The sequence below is a fragment of the Panthera pardus genome, unplaced genomic scaffold (genome assembly GCF_024362965.1).
Source record: "Panthera pardus isolate Hobbes unplaced genomic scaffold, ASM2436296v1 HiC_scaffold_2, whole genome shotgun sequence".
Taxonomy (NCBI): domain Eukaryota; kingdom Metazoa; phylum Chordata; class Mammalia; order Carnivora; family Felidae; genus Panthera; species Panthera pardus.
Genome location: NW_026526765.1, coordinates 147,158,463 through 147,181,034, shown reverse-complemented (window position 1 = coordinate 147,181,034; position 22,572 = coordinate 147,158,463). Strand labels below are relative to the sequence as shown.

At 41.4% G+C, this 22,572-nt stretch overlaps 1 protein-coding gene across 1 annotated transcript; it reads left to right on the top strand.

The window, feature by feature from the left end:
• The first annotated feature begins 6,340 nt into the window (after positions 1 to 6,340).
• On the top strand, positions 6,341 to 7,282 carry LOC109278996 (olfactory receptor 1D2-like). Its single transcript, XM_019469718.2, has one exon. The coding sequence runs from the start codon at positions 6,341 to 6,343 to the stop codon at positions 7,280 to 7,282; it is 942 nt and encodes a 313-aa protein (XP_019325263.2).
• The last annotated feature ends 15,290 nt before the right edge of the window (positions 7,283 to 22,572 follow it).

Sequence of the window (22,572 nt, the reverse complement as noted above, 5' to 3'; positions counted from 1 at the left end):
TTGTCACTGTCCTGCCTGTAGCATCTCGTTGCCCTGTGCTTGAGGCCAGAAGCTAAGCTTCACATGGACTTTGTCTTTCACAATGTCAATCAGCCTTTAGCAGACGACCTTGTTCCAGACCCTGACCTTTTGTCATATTTACCTTTTGTCAGAGGAGAGATGGTTTTTGTCGAGTTGATGAACTCTAACTCCTAATAAGTCTGGTTATCTAGAACTTTTCACGTGTGAGCCATGCAGAGGCAACCAGGGTCTTGCCAGACCCATTTTCAAATCAGGCCATCTTTTATTTGCTAGAAACTTCAGACATACCATGTTGACAGTCAGAAACTACTGGTTTGGGCTCCTTATAATTCTTAAATGCGAGATATGAGTGATATATAGGCACATCCCTGACTTTGTTTCTTGTTATATTTGCCAAGTAAGATGTCAGACCATTTTTGTTCTTTCCTAGGTCTTTGCATATAGACAAATCACTTTTGAGCCAAGTTATGTGAGCACAATACAGACTTCCCATAACTGATGCTCATATACGACCTGCCATTTCATACCTTTCAGAATTTGGTAGAGGGGCGCCGGGGTGGCTCAGTCAGTTTATCGCCCTACTTTGCCTCAGGTCATGATCTCACAGTTCGGTTCGTGAATTCAAGCCCCACATTGGGCTTTCTGCTATCAGCACAGAGCCTGCTTCAGATCCTCTGTCCCCCTCTCTCTCTCTGCCCTTCCCATTTGTTCTCTCTCCATCTTTCAAACTAAATAAATAAAAACTTAAAAAAAAAAAGAATTTGGTACAAAGAGCAGTTTCCTAAAATTGTAGGCAGAGACATGACATGAGGCCAGGGTTGATTTTATGTTGTATTCCAATCATTTATGTGTGGGAAGCTGTGCCCTCTCCCCAACTAGAGGGAAAGCAGAGTGAACACAGGCCTACACCTTTTCCACTTCTCTCTTCTGTAGAGCCTGGAACAGTCCCTGTCATATAGCAGGTGTCCAATAAACACTGAATAAATCACATAACCAGAGAAGGAATATTGTTAATGAGACCAAGATCATTTTACAACTGGTACAGGTAATGCTAGAGAGATGTGGGACACATGAGTTCCAGGCGCTGCTCAGTAAGGACCCTGGTACCTCCCTCAGCATAGCCACAGATAAAATCATGGTGGCTGCCAAGATTACACCGTGCATTGGGGCGCCTGGGTGGCTCAGTCGGTTAAGTGTCCGACTTCAGCTCAGGTCATGATCTCGCAGTTCACAAGTTTGAGCCCCGCGTTGGGCTCTGTGCTGACAGCTCGGAGCCTGGAGCCTGCTTCTGATTCTGTGTCTCCCTCTCTCTCTGACCCTCCCCCCGTTCATGCTCTGTCTCTCTCTGTCTCAAAAATAAATAAACGTTAAAAAAAAAAAAAAAAAAAAGATTACACCGTGCATCGAACCATCCCATGGAGGTCAGGAAGGTGACTTCCGACCCCAGTGACAACATGGAGATTAGGAACCCTAAGCCCCAAACACTCAGATGCAGCATGACAAAGGCCACTGCCCAAACTCTGTTTCCTGGCACTTTCCACCCCATCACATCACGGATGGTTCTCCAACATCTCATGCCATTTTTTTAAATGTTTATTCATTTTTGAGAGAGAGAGAGCCGGGGAGAGGCAGGGAGACAGAGACAGAGAGAGAGGGAGACAGAATCCTAAGCGAGAGAGAGAGAGAGAGAGAGAGAGAGAGAGAGAGAGAGAGAGAATCCCAAGCAAGGCTCCACACTGTCAGCACAGAGCCCAACACAGGGCTCAAACTCAAAATACGTGAGATCATAACCTGAGCCGAAATCAAGAGTTGGATGCTTAACTGACCGAGCCACCCAGATGCCCCCATCTTGTGCCATTCTAACGAACTCCCAAAATATATATTCAGAATAATCAGAGGATAAGGTGGGTCTGCTCCAAATTAGGACTTAGATTCGTCAACTCCTCAGTCCTTGGATGAAGGCAAAATGGGACAGAGAGTACTGAGGAATGACACAGCCAGGACTCTTCAGTGAATGTGGATCTGTGGATGCCTATACTCCAGGTGGACCTTGACCTAACCTGGAAAATTCCCAACAGGAAAAACTTACATCCCTGACCTACAGCACAGATGCAATCCTCTGGAGTAGATGATACATTTGTGATCTGCAGCACACAGACAGATTCTCTGTGGACTGCCTGTAATCAGGAGCTTTGGGAGTTCACTCTGGTGGGGACCATAAAATCCCTACACATCCATAGAAGGAATAGTGTTCCAGCCCGAGGATAAGGGAATAGACCGTGCCACCCTGGACCCCAGGTATTGTCCCCACACCCCAGGGCAGTGAGATTTGAGTAGGTGGCTACCTATAAGTCCATAAGCATACTTCCCAACCTTGCTAGTCTAATTATCACACTTGCTATCTGACCGACCTGTCACACAGGGCTGCAAAAAGGTAAGTGAGGTCATGTATGGGAAAGTCTTTATACATTTGAATCAACATAACTCTTTTAGGTATTATTGCATCATGACCTAAGAATGCTATCAATTAACCTCATTTGAAACTACAAAGTGCAAAATTCAGTCACACCGGGAACTCATACGGTGGCTCTATGTCCAACCTTGCTTAGACAACTGCAGGTTCCATGCTCCCAAACCAGGACCTCACCTCCACACGATGGCATGATCTTTTGCTTCATGTAACACCCTACAGGCCCACAGATAAAATCTCAGGGTCACCCTAAATTCCTAACTTATAGAAATTGTTAACAAAAAGGTTCAAAGAAGAGAAGGCTGCTTTGGGAAGAAGTGGGGACCCACCACTGAGGGTGAGCACCGTGGGACCCACCACTGAGGGTGACGGTGGTGGGAGCACCGTCACTTGCAGCGGTGCTCCCGGCAGGTCTCTCCCATAGGTGGGAGGCTGCATCTCTTCGTCTCACCTGCCACAGTCCTGCTGCACTTGCTCTGCTCTGGGGGGTAGGGGCAGTCATGGAACCTGCAGTCAGTCCCGGGGAGAGAAGTGAAGGCCAGCGCCACAACCTAGTGAAGGAATGAAGATCGGCACAGGCAGCCAGGTGAGGCCAGGGGAAGCCGGAAGGGAGGACACAGACACAGATGCTCAGACACAGACATCCCCCAGGATGTGAGGTTAGCACACGGACACGTGGTGCCACATCACCCACCTTTCATCTAATGGCTCCTCTGAATGGGGGGAGGGTCTGGCCTCCAGGTTTCATTCTGTCAGAATTTTACAGGATCTCTGATGTGGTTCTGAGGAAAGGGCATAATAGATCTACCAAGAGCTGCAACCCACTGGCTTCCATGTCAGATGGAAGGACCGTGCCAGGCACTTTGAGCCGCTTTCTCCCTCATCCTCACAGGCTGCCCCCATTGTACAGAGGAGGAAACTGAGCACGGGCAGTTTGCTCAGGAATTAAATCCACTTCTAGACTAAAGGTGAGCCAGAGCAGGATCAGGAGGCATCAGCGTCCCCTGTCTTTCCCAGTGAGCAGCAGAGAATTCCAGAGAATGGGACATGGGCGCTGCATGGTGCAAAGTCCTATATAAACAAAATGGATTTTTGATGTTTTCATGTAAGGCTCCTGAACCAAACACTGGGCAATGTGAATTTTAAAGAAAATTTTGAAAAGTCTCTCTTTCTTGTCTTACATTTCCCAGTGTTCTCCCCCACAGGCGAGGCGCCATTTTCCCTTACATCTTGCCATTAGTTTCCAATACATCTCAATCCTACTGGCTCCTCCTTGGCTTTAAACGTATCAATTTTTGAGTTTAGTAAGTGCTTTCTGGATGGCAGTAGTGCTCCCAGAAGATAGGGTCTGTTCCATTCTCTGGTGGCGCCACAGGGACGAGCTGAGTGCTCCACATGCACTTGACCAATGGTGATGTGAGCAAATGGACAAAAGTCTCCTCATTTATGCCATTTTGCTTTACTTCAATTTGTATGAAAGTAGGGGAAGATGTCCCTTAAGAATTCAGACTCTATGGTACAGATCAAATCCCACAAAACAAAGCATGATTACAACATAAATTCCCTATAGAACATAATGAGACCAAAGAACTACCCAGTGATCTGGTTGTTTCCAGAAATTTCTATTATTAAAAAATTCAGCTACATCCTGAAAATTTGTCAAAATGAGGCAAAAATTCATCTTGGGAAATCATATCTAATGTAAGATTCTGGCAAATAAATCATCCAAGGGGCACCTAGGTGGCTCAGTCAGTTAAGCCATCCAACTCTTGATTTCAGCTCAGGTCATGATCTCATGCTTTGTGAGATTGAGCCCCATGACACATTGACAGCATGCGTGGTCCTGGACAGCATGAAGCCTGCTTGGGATTCTCTCACCTCTCTCTGCCTCTTCCCTGCTTGTGCACACATGCACTCACTCTCTCCCTCAAAAATAAACATTTTTAAAAAATCATTCAAAGCCAATAGGTAAATAAATTACTCTGACTCATCTACTACATGAAGTGGGAAGAAGAGGGTCAGGAGGAAAGGGCTGGGGCCAGGGCGTAACGCTGATAAGGTTAGGCTAAAGTCCTGAATGCTTTATTTGATTTTCTGTTTAAAACTGTAGACACGAACAACTCTGAACCTAAAATCAAAGTAAGATTTTCATCATCAACTGACTTTGTGCAAATTCTTCATCCCAGCTTTCTGAAATCCTTCAGAATTTAGACTGCCTGGGGAATAAGGAAATCTTGAGAAAGATTTGAGCTTCTAGAAGATACTAGAGAGGATGGCACATGGAAAGTGACTAGACTTTTCCCAAGGGATTCCAGGGGCCAGAACAGAAGGCAACCGTGGTGACAAAAATCAGCTAACACAGGGCAGCCTGGAGAGTGGGACCACTGTTAGCTCTGCCACTATGGGAGGGTCACTTACTTTTGCTGTGTGTCCCCCGCCTCCTGTGGAATAGGGACATTTATCGAATGACTGCAGAGGCAGGCTCTGAGGGATACCAGAGCCTTCTGTGTGCAGAGCTAAACAGAAGGAGTGCTCGGAGAGTACTAGCTGTTTGCCTTCCCAGCTGATTGCTGCCAGGCAAGAATGGGAGCCCAGCATATCCAGGTCTGCTGATTTTTCAAGAAGAGGTAGAATACAGACTTTATATGAAACCCTTGAGTTTTAACATGTCAGAAAATAGATGTCTTGTAAAACATTAAGGGTCTAAACCAAATAAATACACCTGCAGGCTGTGTCTGGCTTACAGAGCCCGTTTGTTCCTCTGGTCTACAGTGGTCACAGGTCCTGGATCACACAGACCAGGAACACACAATTCCTCCTCCTTCATATAGTCAAAGAAATTCCTGTTGACACAGAGCCTTGGACTTGTCTAGGACTCAGCACTGCCTCCTTTTCACTCTGCTCACTTAGCAGCCCCTTCAAGTTAGGCTTTAAGCCACAATTTTATTTACTAAATGCATTCATTAGTCACAGCAAAACACTTCTCATCCAACATAGTGTCCGTGTAGCTTTTGCTGGTAGATTTTTGGTGTGCAACACCTTTGTGAAAGTTCATTCTTTGACTACTTTGTTGAGCACTGACCACGTGCTGATTATTGTCCAGGCACAGGGCACACAACAGACAGCGGCGTGGACACATGTTCTTAGAAGGGCACAGCCTCATGGGGAAAACACACTATAAACCAGTTAACTAACAAATGAGATAACCTCCTACAGAGGTACAAAGGTGATAAATCAGCCATGTGAAGGTCCAGGTGGAGAGAATGCCAGGCCAAGAACAACCAGTGCAAAGGCCCTGCCTGGAGGCGAGAAGGGCATGAAGTCCCGTGTGGCTGGCAGGACATGCAGTCAGACAAGCAAGTGAGAACCAGGGCAGGAAGGCCTGGTCAACTGAAGAGGACATGATAGCTGAATCAAAGTCAAAGATTCAGTGACGCTGCTCCCAGCACACAGCACCTAAGACCAACCAGGTAGGCCCTTGGTAGCAAGACAGTAGAGGCACAGGACAGGCTCCGGATTCAGATCATGGGTGCCACTTGCTATCCACGTGGTCTTGAGCAAACTACTTAATCTGAGTCTCAGTTATTTCATCTGAAAGTGGAAATCATAAAAGTCACTGTTTTGTGGGGACCAAGAGAGACAGTACCCACGAAGTCCTTCGTATGGTGGCACGCAATAAAAAAACACTTGATAAAGAGCAGCAATTATTACAGGTACAAAACTCTGCTCACTTATCTGATTACAAGTAACCTTTGATCTGATTCTTAACACACAGCAGGTCCAGGCTCTGCTGGGATTTCATCCTCCCCCTTGTGTGTGGAGCCTGTCACCTCCCTGAGCTACGGTGGGATGTCCAGGGGGAAGGAGAATGGGACAGGAGTCACCGAGTTCCTCCTGCTTGGCCTCACTGGTGACCCAGAGCAGCAGCGAATCCTCTTCTGGCTCTTCCTGTGTACATACTTGGTCACTGTGGCTGGGAACACACTCATCATCCTGGCCATCGGCTCCGATCCCCGCCTGCACACCCCCATGTACTTCTTCCTTACCAATCTCTCCTTTGTTGACATCTGCTTCACCACCAACCTGATCCCCAAGCTGTTGGTCAACCACATAGCAGGAACATGGACAATCTCTTACCCCCATTGCCTGACCCAGATGTACTTCCTCATCTCCTTTGCCAACCTGGACACCTTTCTGCTGGCTGCCATGGCCCTGGACCGTTACGTGGCCATCTGCAAGCCCCTGCAGTACTACGCCATCATCACCTCCCAGCTCTGTCGGGGATTGACCGCACTCATGTGGACGTGCTCTGGCCTCATCTCCCTAGTCCACACGCTCCTCATGAACAGACTGACATTCTGCTCCTATGCCCGCGAGATCTCACACTTCTACTGCGACGCCTACCTGCTGATGAAGATCGCCTGCTCGGACACGCGTGTCAATCGGCACGTGTTCTTAGGTGCTGTGGTCCTGTTTGTGGCCCCCTCTGCACTCATTGTGGTCTCCTACATGTGCATAGCTGCAGCTGTCCTCCGGATTCCCTCCACCCCAGGAAGGCGCAAGGCATTTTCCACATGCAGCTCCCATCTGTCTGTGGTCATCGTTTTCTATGGAACTATCCTGGGGGTATATATTCGACCCCCCAACTCCTTCTCAGCTCAGGACACGGTAGCAACCATCATGTACACAGTGGTGACCCCTATGCTAAACCCCTTTATCTACAGCCTGAGGAACCAAGACATGAAGAAGGCTATAGGAAGTCTCTTCAGCAGGAGCTCAAAATCTTCTTAGTGATGGTGAGCACTGGGCTGATATCTGGAGAGGTCCAGGATGTCAGAAAACAGAACACAATAGCACCATTGACTCAATAATACCCACTTCCACACACTGAAAGATTATTTTCTGAGATGAAAAAGGCTAAAATTAGAGGAAATTTATATACTCTGTGTATATATTCTTCTATCTCTGAGAAACTCAGTCTCCTTCCAGTTCTTTCCTCTACCATCCCTAAGGTAGGACTATCATCCCCATGCTTCTAAGGTGGTTGCTGGGCTCCATCCATCTCTTCCTATCCCAGGCAGGGAGCACGAGGGGAAGAAAGCCAAAACACTTGCCACTTGGAAGGGCTTTCTCAGCAGCTCCACACAGCTTCTTCTGCTCATCTCTCAAATATTTCCCTCCAATTGCATGGCAGGCTGGGAAACGTAGTTTAGTTATTTTGTGCTGCTGCTGTTGTTTTGGTTAGACTTAAACACACCACCACCTCCAGTAAAATAGGGTTCTCCTGGAAAGGAAGATGGGATGGATAATGGGCAGATAACTGGCAAGTGTGCAACAATACTCAAGACTTACTTTGCTACATTTTATAGATGTGAAGTCACTTAGTGACTTTAGGAAAATAAACCTAAAATATAGGTTTTATATTATTGACCCCCTCTGGAGGGAGACTGTGTCAGGAAAAAAACCTCATATGCTTCCACACTGCTAAAGCTGTGACATTAGCAGAAAGACCGCACAATTCTACACATCAGAGTGATGTCCCTCTTGCAGGGAGCACAGCGAAAAAGTGAAAGGAGAGTTCATGACATTCAGTTTTTGTGACTTTAATTGTTCCCAAGGGATGGGTTAGCTTTCATCTTGAACGGTTTTTTTCTGTGTGTGTGTGGAAAATTAATATTGGAAGTGTGGAAAGTTAACAAAAGGAACACCACCACCCCCTCCCACAACACCCCCACCCTACTTACAATGGGGTTGGGGAACTCCCAGCAGGGGGAGCTCTCACACCCAACTACTGCTGGTCAATTGCAGCCCCTACTAGTTTGACTACTGCTTTACTACCCCAGCGGGAGCAAGAAAGGTTGTCCACCTCTCCACAACCCACCCCCCCTACCGCAACAGCCCAGCCAATGAGAGACTGTCACAACTCAGCGAATGAGAAGCTACCATACCTCGAACTCCCAGTTGGAAGTCCCAATGGACTTTTTGTTTACAACAGCCCCTCCTAACTCCACCTTTCCTCTATAAAAGGGAGGTCCTCACCTTTGTTCTTCAACTGTCCCATGGTTTTACCATAGCTTGCTCCTCCCAGTTGCAAGTCTCTACTCCCAATTAAACCCATTTTTTGCTGGCAAAATAACTGGCAGTTTTATTTTGAAAGTTAACAGAAGAAAGTTCATATTGTTCAAGCTGTGCAAAATATTATATTGATATATGTATGTGTGTGTTAAAGCACAAAGTATTTTAAAAATAATAAAACAATAAGGCATTAGAGTCCAATATCAGCTGATGGGCTTTAAAAGGCCTTGGTAGAGAACATGTTTCTAGGCTCAACATACAATTAATTGAGTGATTTGACTGCATGAGACTTCTTTAGAGAAAAATTAATAAACACCTACCATAGAAATGAAAAGATGAATGACAAGAACATGTGCAAGTCACAGGACAGAAGGTTATTCTACACCTACACAACACACACACACACACACACACACACACACACACACAATGACAGAGGCTAGAAACAGTAATATGCAAACATGGTCATCATCACTGAAAACTCAAATAAATGGAAAAATAAAATAATCCCAATGTGCCCATTTTTTCTGATGTGACAATTTAAAATTTTTTTTAAATATTTATTTTTGAAGGAAAGAGAGACAGAGTGTGAACAGGGGAGGGGCAGAGAGGGAGACACAGAATCCAAAACAGGCTCCAGGCTCTGTACTGTTAGTGCAGAGCCCGAAGTGGGGCTCAAACTCACGAACGGCGAGATCATGACCGGAGCTGAAGTCAGTTGCTTAACCGACTGAGCCACCCAGGTGCCCCTTGATGCGATGGTTTTTAAAGAGAGAATATGCAACTACTAGGTATTTATCCAAGGGATACAAGTGTGCTGTTTCGAAGGGGCACATGCACCCCAATGTTTACAGCAGCACTATCAGCAATAGTCAAAGTATGGAAAGAGCCCAAATATCTATCAATGGATGAATGGATAAAGAAGATGTAGATATATGCAGAGAAGATGGCGGTGTAGGAGGACGCTGGGCTCACTGCGCGTCCTGCTGATCACTTAGATTCCACCTACACCTGCCTAAATAACCCAGAAAACCACCAGAAGACTAGCAGAACGGAGTCTCCGGAGCCAAGCGCAGACGAGAGGCCCACAGAAGAGGGTAGGAAGGGCAGAGAGGCGGTGCGCGCTGCACGACTGTCGGGAGGGAGCCGGGGCTGAGGGGAGGCCCACGGGCCAAGCAGAGACACCGAGTCTAGCTTGCAAAAGCAGAGGAGCCGGACGGAGTGTGTTCCGACAGCAAGCGGGACTTAGCATCTGGGAGGTCATAAGTTAACAGCTCTGCTCGGAAAGCGGGAAGGCTGGAGGACAACGGGAGGGAGAGTTGCTGAGCCCCGGGATGACAGAGCTCAGTTTGGCGGAGAACAAAGGCACTCGCCAGCGCCATCTCCCTCACCCATCCCCCAGCCAAAATCCCAAAGGGAACCGGTTCCTGCCAGGGAACTTGCTGGCACAGGGCAAACACCCAACGCTGTGGTTCTGCGGAGCCACCTCTCTGGGAGCGGGTCTGACTCCCTCCCACTGCCAGAGGGCCCCTCCTGAAGTGGATCACCTAAGGAGAAGCGAGCTAAGCCTGCCCCTCCTGCTCCCGTGCACTTTAAATTAAAGGCTGTAACAAGAGATGAAGAAGGGCATTATATAATAATCACAGGGTCTATCCATCAGGAAGAGCTAACAATTATAAATGTCTATGCGCCGAATACCGGAGCCCCCAAATATATAAAACAATTACTCATAAACATAAGCAACCTTATTGATGAGAATGTGGTAATTGCAGGGGACTTTAACACCCCACTTACAGAAATGGATAGATCATCTAGACACACGGTCAATAAAGAAACAAGGGCCCTGAATGATACATTGGATCAGATGGACTTGACAGATATATTTAGAACTCTGCATCCCAAAGCAACAGAATATACTTTCTTCTCGAGTGCACATGGAACATTCTCCAAGATAGATCATATACTGGGTCACAAAACAGCCCTTCATAAGTTTACAAGAATTGAAATTATAGCATGCATACTTTCAGACCACAATGCTATGAAGCTTGAAATCAACCACAGGAAAAAGTCTGGAAAACCTCCAAAAGCATGGAGGTTAAAGAACACCCTACTAACGAATGAGTGGGTCAACCAGGCAATTAGAGAAGAAATTTAAAAATATATGGAAACAAACGAAAATGAAAATACAACAATCCAAATGCTTTGGGACGCAGTGAAGGCAGTCCCGAGAGGAAAATACATTGCAATCCAGGCCTATCTCAAGAAACAAGAAAAATCCCAAATACAAAATCTAACAGCACACCTAAAGGAAATAGAAGCAGAACAGCAAAGGCAGCCTAAACCCAGCAGAAGAAGAGAAATAATAAAGATCAGAGCAGAAATAAACAATATAGAATCTAAAAAAACTGTAGAGCAGATCAACGAAACCAAGAGTTGGTTTTTTGAAAAAATAAACAAAATTGACAAACCTCTAGCCAGGCTTCTCAAAAAGAAAAGGGAGATGACCCAAATAGGTAAAATCATGAATGAAAATGGAATTATTACAACCAATCCCTCAGAGATACAAACAATTATCAGGGAATACTATGAAAAATTATATGCCAACAAATTGGACAACCTGGAAGAAATGGACAAATTCCTAAACACCCACACTCTTCCAAAACTCAATCAGGAGGAAATAGAAAGCTTAAACAGACCCATAACCAGCGAAGAAATTGAGTCGGTTATCAAAAATCTCCCAATAAATAAGAGTCCAGGACCAGATGGCTTCCCAGGGGAGTTCTACCAGACGTTTAAAGCAGAGATAATACCTATCCTTCTCAAGCTATTCCAAGAAATACAAAGGGAAGGAAAACTTCCAGACTCATTCTATGAAGCCAGTATTACTTGGATTCTTAAACCAGAGACCCAGTAAAAAAAGAGAACTACAGGCCAATATCCCTGATGAATATGGATGCAAAAATTCTCAATAAGATACTAGCAAATCGAATTCAACAGCATATAAAAAGAATATTCACCATGATCAAGTGGGATTCATTCCTGGGATGCAGGGCTGGTTCAACATTTGCAAATCAATCAACGTGATACATCACATTAAGAAAAGAAAATATAAGAACCATATGATCCTGTCAATCGATGCAGAAAAGGCCTTTGACAAAATTCAGCACCCTTTCTTAATAAAAACCCTTGAGAAAGTCGGGATAGAAGGAACATACTTAAACATCATAAAAGCCATTTATGAAAAGCCCACAGCTAATATCATCCTAAATGGGGAAAAACTGAGAGCTTTTTCCCTGAGATCAGGAACACGACAGGGATGCCCACTCTCACCGCTGTTGTTTAACATAGTGTTGGAAGTTCTAGCATCAGCAATCAGACAACAAAAGGAAATCAAAGGCATCAAAATTGGCAAAGGTGAAGTCAAGCTTTCACTTTTTGCAGATGACATGATACTATACATGGAAAATCCGATAGACTCCACCAAAAGTCTGCTAGAACTGATACATGAATTCAGCAAAGTTGCAGGATACAAAATCAATGTACAGAAATCAGTTGCATTCTTACACACTAACAATGAAGCAACAGAAAGACAAATAAAGAAACTGATCCCATTCACAATTGCACCAAGAAGCATAAAATACCTAGGAATAAATCTAACCAAAGATGTAAAAGATCTGTATGCTGAAAACTATAGAAAGCTTATGAAGGTAATTGAAGAAGATATAAAGAAATGGAAAGACATTCCCTGCTCATGGATTGGAAAAATAAATATTGTCAAAATGTCAATACTACCCAAAGCTATCTACACATTCAATGCAATCCCAATCAAAATTGCACCAGCATTCTTCTCGAAACTAGAACAAGCAATTCTAAAATTCATATGGAACCACAAAAGGCCCCAAATAGCCAAAGTAATTTTGAAGAAGAAGACCAAAGCAGGAGGCATCACAATCCCAGACTTTAGCCTCTACTACAAAGCTGTCATCATCAAGACAGCATGGTATTGGCACAAAAACAGACACATAGACCAATGGAATAGAATAGAAACCCCAGAACTAGACCCACAAACGTATGGCCAACTCATCTTTGACAAAGCAGGAAAGAACATCCAATGGAAAAAAGACAGTCTCTTTAACAAATGGTGCTGGGAGAACTGGACAGCAACATGCAGAAGGTTGAAACTAGACCACTTTCTCACACCATTCACAAAAATAAACTCAAAATGGATAAAGGACCTGAATGTGAGACAGGAAACCATCAAAACCCTAGAAGAGAAAGCAGGAAAAGACCTCTCTGACCTCAGCTGTAGCAATCTCTTACTCGACACATCCCCAAAGGCAAGGGAATTAAAAGCAAAAATGAATTACTGGGACCTTATAAAGATAAAAAGCTTCTGCACAGCAAACAACCAACAAAACGAAAAGGCAACCAACGGAATGGGAAAAGATATTTGCAAATGACATATCGGACAAAGGGCTAGTATCCAAAATCTATAAAGAGCTCACCAAACTCCACACCCGAAAAACAAATAACCCAGTGAAGAAATGGGCAGAAAACATGAATAGACACTTCTCTAAAGAAAACATCCAGATGGCCAACAGGCACATGAAAAGATGCTCAACGTCGCTCCTTATCAGGGAAATACAAATCTCACTGTGTCTTTCATTAAAATTTCCCTAATGATTGGTGATATTGATCATTTCTTCGTGTGCTCATTAGCCATTTGTACACCTTCTCTCTTCTACCCAAGTTCTCTGCAATTTTTGAAGTGGGATGTTTGTTTTTGTTGTTGTAAGGTAATACAGTGGGTTTTTTTGTTTTTTAAGTCAGCTTCATACCCAGCACGGAACCCAACGTGGGGCTGGAACTCATGACCCTGAATACAACATCTGAGCTGAGAACAAAAGTCAGACACTTAACCAACCGAGCCACCCAGGCACCCTGGTTGTAGAGTTTTTATATATTCTGGATATTAATGCCTTATCAGATACGTCATTTCAAATATATTCTTCCATTCTGTGGGTTGCTTTTCTGCTCTCTTGACAGTGTCCTTGGAAGCACAAAAGTTTAATTTTGAGCAAGTCCAATTTATTTTTTTTCCCTTCACTCCCTGTGCTCTGGTGTCATAACCAAGAAATCACTGCGAAATCCAATGTTGTGAAGCTTTCCTTCTATGTTTTATTCTAATAGCTTTATAATTTTGGCTCTTAAGTCTTTGATCCATTGAGTTAATTTTTGTATATGGTGCGAGGTAAGGGTCCAACTTCATTCTTTTGCATTTGGTTATCTAATGTCTCAGCACGATTTGATAAAAAGATTGTCCTTTCTCCACTGACCTTAACACTGCTGTTGAAAATCATTTGACTGTGTATGTGAGGGCTTATGTCTGGATGCTCTATTCCATTCCATTGAACTACACCACTATCTTTATGCCACTAAAACACTGTTCTGATTACTATAGGTTTGCAGTAAGTTTTTAAATCGGAAAGTGTGAGGCTGCCAATTGTGTTCTTTTTGAAGGTGTTTTCGGCTGGCTGAGGTCCCTTAATATGAATTTTAGAATGGACTCTTCTATTTCTGAAAAAAAAAATCTGTTGGATGCTGACTGAATTGCATTGAATCTATAGATCACTTTGGGTAGTGTTGACAACTCTACTAAGTCTTCTGTCCACACACGAGACGGTGCATTTATATGTATCTTGTCTAGTTAACTTCACCAATGTTTTATAGTTTTCCACATACAAGTCTTCCACCTCTTTGGATAAATTTGTTTCTAAGTATTTTATTCTTTTTGATGATACTGTAAATTGAGTTTTTAATTTTGTATTTGGATTGTTCACTGTTAGCATATAGAAACTCAATTTTTACATGCTGATTTTCCATCCTGCAACATTGCTGTATTTTTAGTAGTTCTAATAGTTTTGGTGGAATCTTTAGGGTTTTCTGCATATAAGATCATCTCATATGTGAACAAAGAAAATTTCACTTCTTCCTTTCCAATATGGATGTTGTTTATTTCTTTTTCTTGCTTCATTGCTCTAGTTAGGACTTCCAGGACCAAAATGAATAGAAGTGGCAAAAACAGGTCTCTTTGTCTTGTTCCTGATCATAGGAGAAAAGCTTTCAATTTTTTCACCATTGAGCAGGTATTTCAACATTGAGCATGATGGTTTTTTTTTCATATAAGTCATTTCATTAATGACATTTTCTACTTTCTATTTCTACGTTTCTATATTCTATTTTCTATATTTCTATTTTCTATTTATAGTTTGTTCATTTTTCTCAATCATGAAAAGGTGTAGAATTTTGTCAAATGCTTTTTATCAACTGTGATAATCACATGGGTTTTTTTCCTTTGTTCTATTAATGTGGTATATTACACTGGTTAATTTTCACATGGCAAACCATCCTGGAATTAATGCCACTTGGCTATGGTGTCTAATCCTTTTAATATGCTGCTGAATTTGGACTACTATTTTATTGAGGTTTTGCATTTACTCTCATAGGGAATAGTCATTGGTCTGTAGTTTTCTTACACTGTTTTCGGTTTTGCTGTCAGGGCAATGCTAGCCTTACAAAATGAACGTGGAAGTATTCCTTCCTTTTCATTTTTTAAAAAAAACTTTGAGAAGGATTTTTTTTAATTCTTTTTAACTGTTGGTATATTCACTGGTGAAACCATTTGGTCCAGGGCTTTTCTTTGTTGGGAATTTTCAGTTACTGATACAATCTACTTATTAGTTCCAAGTCTGTTAAGATTTATTCCTTTATAATTCAGTCTTGGTAGATGTTATCTTTCTAGGGATTGGTCCATTTCATTAGGTTATACTATTGGTGAATAATTGTTCACAGTATTCTATCATAATCCTTATGAGTAAAATCTGTAGTAATGCCCCCATTTTCATTTCTGATTTTAGTATTTAAGTCTTCTTTCTTTCTTTGTCAATATAACTAAAGGTTGGTCAATTTTATTGCTCTTTTCAAAGAACCTATTTTTGGCTACATTGATTTTCTCTACTGTTTTTCCATTCTCTATTTTATTTATGCCAACTCCCTTTTCTAATTTTATTTTTTATTTTTTAAAATTTACATTCAAGTTAGTAGCATATAGTGAAACAATGATTTCAGGCATAGATTCCTTAATGCCCCTTACCCATTTAGCCCATCCCCCCTCCTACAACCCCTCCAGCAACCCTCAGTTTGTTCTCCATATTTATGAGTCTCTTCTGTTTTGTCCCCCTCCCTGTTTTTATGTTATTTTTGTTTCCCTTCCCTTATGTTCATCTGTTTTGTCTCTTAAAGTCCTCATATGAGTGAAGTCATATGATTTTTGTCTTTCTCTGACTAATTTCACTTAGCATAATACCTTCCAGTTCCATCCACGTAGTTGCAAATGGCAAGCTTTCATTCTTTTTGATTGCTGAGTAATACTCCATTGTATATATATATACCACATCTTCTTTATCCATTCATCCATCGATGGACATTTGGGCTCTTTCCATACTTTGGTTATTGTGGACAGTGCTGCTATAAACATGGGGGTGCATGTGTCCCTTTGAAACAGCACACCTGTATCCCATGGATAAATGCCTAGTAGTGCAATTGCTGGGTCGTAGGGAAGTTCTATTTTTAGTTTTTTGAGGAACCTCCATACTGTTTTCCAGAGTGGCTGCACCAGCTTGCATTCCCACCAACAGTGCAAGAGAGATCCTCTTTCTCCACATCGTTGCCAACATCTGTTGTTGCCTGAGTTGTTAATGTTAGCCATTCTGACAGGTATGAGGTGGTATCTCATTGTGGTTTTGATTTGTATTTACTTGATGATGAGTGATGTTGAGCATTTTTTCATGTGTCAGTTGGCCATCTGGATGTCTTCCTTGTAGAAGTGTCTATTCATGTCTTTTGCCCATTTCTTCACTGGAGTCTTTGTTTTTTGGGTGTTGAGTTTGATAAGTTCTTTATAGATTTTGGATACTAACCCTTTATCTGATATGTCGTTTGCAAATATCTTCTCCCATTCTGTCGGTTGCCTTTTAGTTTTGCTGATTGTTTCCTTGGCACCAACTCCCATCTTAATTATTTCTTTTCTTCTGTTTGTTTTGGGTTTAAATTGTCCTGCTTTCCTTAAAGTTGTTGATTTGAGATCTTTCTTCTTCCATTTTTTTTCTTTTTTTAATGTAAGTTTTTACAGTGATCAATTTCCCTGTTAGCACAGCATTTCTTATAGAGCAGATGTAGCTTTTGTTTAACTGGGAATGTCTTAATTTCTCTCTCATTTTTGAAGGACTGTTTTTGCTGCATATAGAAATCTTGGTTGACAGGTTTGTTTGCTCTCAGCACTTTAAATATCTTATTCCTGCCTTCTGGCCTCCAAGATTTCTACTGAGAAATCAGTTAACAGTCCTATCACAAATCTATTGTATTTGATGAATCATCTATTTCTTCTTGCTGCCTTCCACGACTCTCCCTTTATCCTTGGCTTTCAATAGTTTAATTATAATGTATCTCAATGTGGATCTCTGTGAGTTTGTCCTACATGGAGTTTGCAGAGTTCCACGGATTTGTAAATTCGTGTCTTTAATTGAATTTGGGAAGTTTTCAAGCCATTATTTTTTCTTTCTTTTTTTTTTTTTTTTTTTTTGTTAATGTTTATTTAGTTTTGAGAGAGACAGAGACAGAATGTGAGTGGGTTAGGGGCAGAGAGAGGAGACACAGAATCCAAAGCAGGCTCCAGGATCCGAGATGTCAGCACAGAGCCCAACATGGGGCTTGAACTCACAAGCTGTGAGATCATGACCTGAGCCAAAGTTGGACACTCAACCGACTGAGCCACCCAGGCACCCCAAGCCATTATTTTTCCAAATAATTTGCCTCTTTCTCTCATTTCCTTCTGAGACTCTCATAATGGATATATTGACCTACTTGCTAGTAATTTCAAATGTTCTATCTTCACATTTGCTAATTCTTTCTTCTGCTTGCTGAAATCTGGAGTTGAATCCCTCTACAGAATTTCCAATTCATTTTCTTTCTTTTTAAGCTCCAGAAGTTGTTTGGTTCCTTTTTATAAATTGCTATCTTTTTGTTGATACCATTTTCTCCAATATCATTTTCCATACTTCCTTTAGTTCTTTGCCCATATTTTCCTTTAGCTCTTTAAACATATTCAAGACAATTTTTTAAAAATGTCTTTGCCTGGGGCACCTGGGTGGCTCAGTCAGTTAAGCAGCCAACCTCAGCTCAGGTCATTGTCTTGTGGTTCGTGAGTTTGAGCCCCACGTCGGGCTCTGTGCTGACAGCTGGAGCCTGGGGCCTGCTTTGGATTCTGTGTCTCCCTCTCTCTCCCTGCCCCACCCCCTCTCACACTCTGTGTCTGTGTCTCAAAATAAATAAATGTTAAAAAAATTAATAAAAATAAATAACTAAAATGTCTTTGCCTGTCTGATGCCTGTATTTTTCCAAGGACAGTTTCTGCAGCCTTAGTCTGGTCAGACTTTTATAACAAAATACCATAGACTGGATGACTTAAGCAACAAACTTGTACTTCTCAAGGTTGTAGAGGGTGGGAAGTCCAAGTTCAAGGTTCCAGCAGATTCAGTTACTGCTGCGGCCCTCTTTGTGGCTTATAGATACAACCTTCTTGCTGTATCCTCATATGGTGGAGAGAAAGCGCTTATTATTTCTCTTCTTGTAAGGATACTAACCCCATCATGGAGGTCCCACTCCCATGACCTCATCTAAACTTAATTATTTCCCAAAGGCCTCACCTCTACACCTTCATATTGGGAATTTGAATTCATATATGAATTGCGGGGGCAGGGAGGGAACAGATTCAATCCCATAACACTGCCAATTTATTTCCTTCCCTTGAATGAGCCATGTTTTCTTGTTTCTTTAGGTCTTGTGATTTTGTTGTTGCTATTGAAAACTGGGCACTTGAAAAAAGTCACATACATGCAGTTTCTGGATCTGCATGTATAGAGCCTGGAAATTGCCATTCCAACATAACAACAAGTAAAAAACTGAACAGACAGAACAATCATCAATTCTTCTAGGATCTGCAAGACAGGTGAGAACACAGGGCAAACCATTACTCCCAAGACTGGAGAAACCAAGAGGTGATTACAGAAAATAACTTATTGAAGCAGAGACTCAGCAGCAGAAACTGCTGCAGGAACAATTGCAGGGTAGAAAAACTCAACAGTAATTGACAGTTACTGGAGGCTGGGTGGGAACAATTCTGAGAGTTAAAAGTTCCAGGAGACCTCATCCTAAGAGGGGTGCCAAAATTTTGTGAGATTTTCAGGAGCTCTATGAGATTTTCTCAGTAAATACTCCTTGTGTAATACTCCTTTGTGTGAAAATCTCCTTGTGTTTCCAGGAAGGAAAAAGAAGAAGGAACCATCTTGAAATATAACATAGCACTCTGTTCTTAACAAGGCCTGCCCTCAGAAGAAACTAGTTAACCAGTGCCTAAATTGCTACAGTATTATCAGAGCCTAACTATCCCAGAGGAAGGGAAATGCCCAACTCTACTCAGCCTTACCCTTCCATATGGGGGAAGAAGTAGCCAACTCTAGCACATCCTAGCCATCCTGTCTCACTTACAAAGTTAGGAGAAAAAAGATTTTAAAACACTTGTAAAGTTCATGGTCACGAAGCATAAGCTTACTAAAAAACTGACACCTAATCACAGAACTATAGAAAATTTTCCTGCCACTCACACCTTACCACCGCATTACTAAAGGCCCATTTATAGCAATTCCCTTTGTCCTGTTCATCATTTCCACCTACAAAGAAAAAACATAATACATGCCAAAAGGCAGAACATACAACCTGAAGAGACAGAGCAAGCATCAGAACTAGACATGGCAGGGAAGTTGGAATTTTAAGACTGGGAATTTAAAACAACTATAATTAATATGCTAAGGGCTCTAATGGATAAAGTAGACAGCATGCAAGAACAGATGGGCAGTGTGAGGAAAGAGACAGAAATCCTAAGAAGGAACAAAAAAAATTGCTAGAGATCAAAAACACTGTAACAGATATGAAGATTGCCCTTAATGGACTTACTAGTAGACTGAACATGGCTGAGAAAAGAATCTCTGAACTTGAGGATATCTCAGTAGAAACCTCCAAAACTGAAAACCAAAGAAAAAAGTCTAAAACAAAACAAAACAAACAGTAACTGTAGGACAACTACAAATGGTGTAATATTCAGGTAATGGGAATACCAGAAGGAGAAGAAAGGAATGGAAGATTTGAAACAATAATAACTGAGAATTTTCCCAAATTAACATCAGACACCATACCACAGATCCAGGAAGTTCAGAGAGCATTAAATAATTTGGATGAATTCTAAAAACACTAAAATACTACACCTATGCATATCATTTTTAAATTATAGAAAAGCAAAGATAATGAAAATATACTGAAAGAAACCAGAGGAAAAAACACCTTAGCTATAGAGGAACAAAGATAAGAAGGCCACTATTATACCCACAATTTATGAGGCCACCATATGTCTAACATCTCTTTAGAAACCATGCAAGCAAGAAGAGAGTGAAGTATTTAAAGTGTTGGGGAAAAAAAACACTACCAATCTAGAATTCTGTACCCTGCAAAATTATCCTTGAAAAGTGAAGGAGAAATAAAGACTTTATCAGACAAACGAAAATGAAGGGAATTTGTTGCCAGTATATCTGCTTTGCAAGAAATGTTGAAAGAGCTTCTTTAGAGAGAAGGAAAATAATATAGGTTAGAAACTCAGATCTTCATAAAGAAAGGAAGGGCACCAAAGGAGGATTAAAACTTTTATCTTCCTTATTCTTAATTGATCTAAAAGACAACAGTTTGTTCAAAATAATAGCAACAATGTATTTGACTACCTATGCTAATATATATCATAGATATGTTTATAGCAGCTAACTGAATGACAGCAATGATACATGGCAAAAGAGGGAGGAATTGAAATTATTTTGCTCTTATTAGGTACTCACAAAACCCATGAAGTAGTATAGTGTTACTTAAAAGTAGACTTATATTAGTTGTAAATTTATTGCAAACTTTAGGGCAACCACTAAAGAAAGTAATAAAAAGAAGTATAATTGATACACTACAAATAAAAGGATATCCTATAGAGTAAAAGGAATCATATAAGATGATTCTGATATGCTACAGAGTAAAGGGAATCATATAAGATGCTCAATTAAAACATAAAAGGTAAAAAGAACATGGAAGACAAATATAGGAACAAAGAGCAAGGACAACAAATAGAAAACAGTAAAAAATATGGTAACATTAATTCAATTATATCAATAATCACTTTGAACATCAGTGGTTTAAATACACCAAGTAAAAGACAAATTGTCAGATGGATCAAGAAACATGACTCAACTATATGTTGTCTACAAGATACCCATTTTATAGATTTTTTTAATTTGTTGATGTTTATTTTTGAGAGAGAGAAACAAAGAGAGTGTGGTCGGGGGAGGGACAGAGAGAGAGGGAGACACAGAGCAGGCTCCAGGCTCCAAGCTGTCAGCACAGAGCCTGGTGTGGGGCTCACACCCATGGACCAGAAGATCATGACCTGAGCTGAAGTCGGATGCTTAACTGACTGAGTCACCCAGGTGCCCCATGATTCCATTTTAAATAAAACGACACCTATAGATTAAAAGTAAATGGAGAAAAATAGACTATGCTAACACTAACCAAAGAAAGTTGGAATTAACTATATTAACTTCAGAAAGAACAAGTGCTAAAGCAAGGAAAGTTATCAGGGATAAAAAAGGGAATTAAAGAATGATAAAGGGGGCAATTCTCCAGGAAAACATAACAATCCTTAATGTGTATGTGCCTAACAATGGATCATCAAATTGCATGAGGCAAACTGACAGAACTGTAAGGAGAAACAGAAGACTCAACTATTAGAACTGGAAACTTCAATACCCCTCTATCAGAAATGAGTAGATTCACCAGACAGAAAGCCAGTAAGGATGTAATTGAACTCAATAACACCATCAACCAAGTAGATATAATGGACATTTATAGAATACTTCATTCAACAACAAATACACATTCTTCTCAAACTCATATGGAATATTCACCAAGGTAGACCACATTCTGGGCCATAAAACACATCTTAACATATTTAAAGTTATACCAGTCATACAATATTTGCTCTTGGATCACAATGGAATTAAACTAGAAATCAATTACAGAAAGATAGCTAGAAAAATCCCAAAATGCTTGGAGATTAAACAATATACTTCTAAATATCACATGGATCAAAGAAATCTTAAGATAAATTTTAAAATATTTTGAACTAAATGAAAATCAAAACACAACTTACCAACTTATCACTTGTCAGGTGTAGTGAAAGCAGTACTTGGAGGGAAATTTATAGCATTGAATACATACATAAGAAGATCTAAAATTAATAATCCAAGTTTCTACCTTAGGAAACTAGAAAAAAAGAGCAAATTAAGCAAAGTAAACAGAAGAAAAGAATAACAGAGCAGAATGAAGTTGAAAACAGGAAATCAATAACAAAAAAATCAATAAAACCAATAGCTGGTTCTTTTCTTTTTTAATGTTTATTTATATTTGAGAGAGAAAGAGAGACAGTACATGAGTGGGGGAGGGGCAGAGAGAGATGGAGACAGAATCCAAAGCAGGCTCCAGGCTCCAAGCTGTCAGCACAGAGCCCGATATGGGGCTCGAACCCACAGACCGGGAGATCATGACCTGAACCGAAGTAGAACACTCAACTAACTGAACCACCCAGGCGCCCCCAATATCTGGTTCTTTGAAAAGATCAACAATATCAAAAAGCTTCGAGCCAGGTTAAGAAAAAAAGAGACAGCCCATGGATTACTAATATGGGATACGAAAGAAGGGATATCACCACAGAACCCAGGGACAATAAAAGTATAATAAAGGAGGCGCACCTGCGTGGCTCAGTCGGTTGAGTGACTGACTCAGACTCAGGTCATAACCTCATGCGT

What these genes read in the sequence shown, in the direction of transcription:
- LOC109278996 (XM_019469718.2), top strand. Translation starts at nt 6,341, where the DNA reads ATGTCCAGGGGGAAGGAGAATGGGACAGGAGTCACCGAGTTCCTCCTG.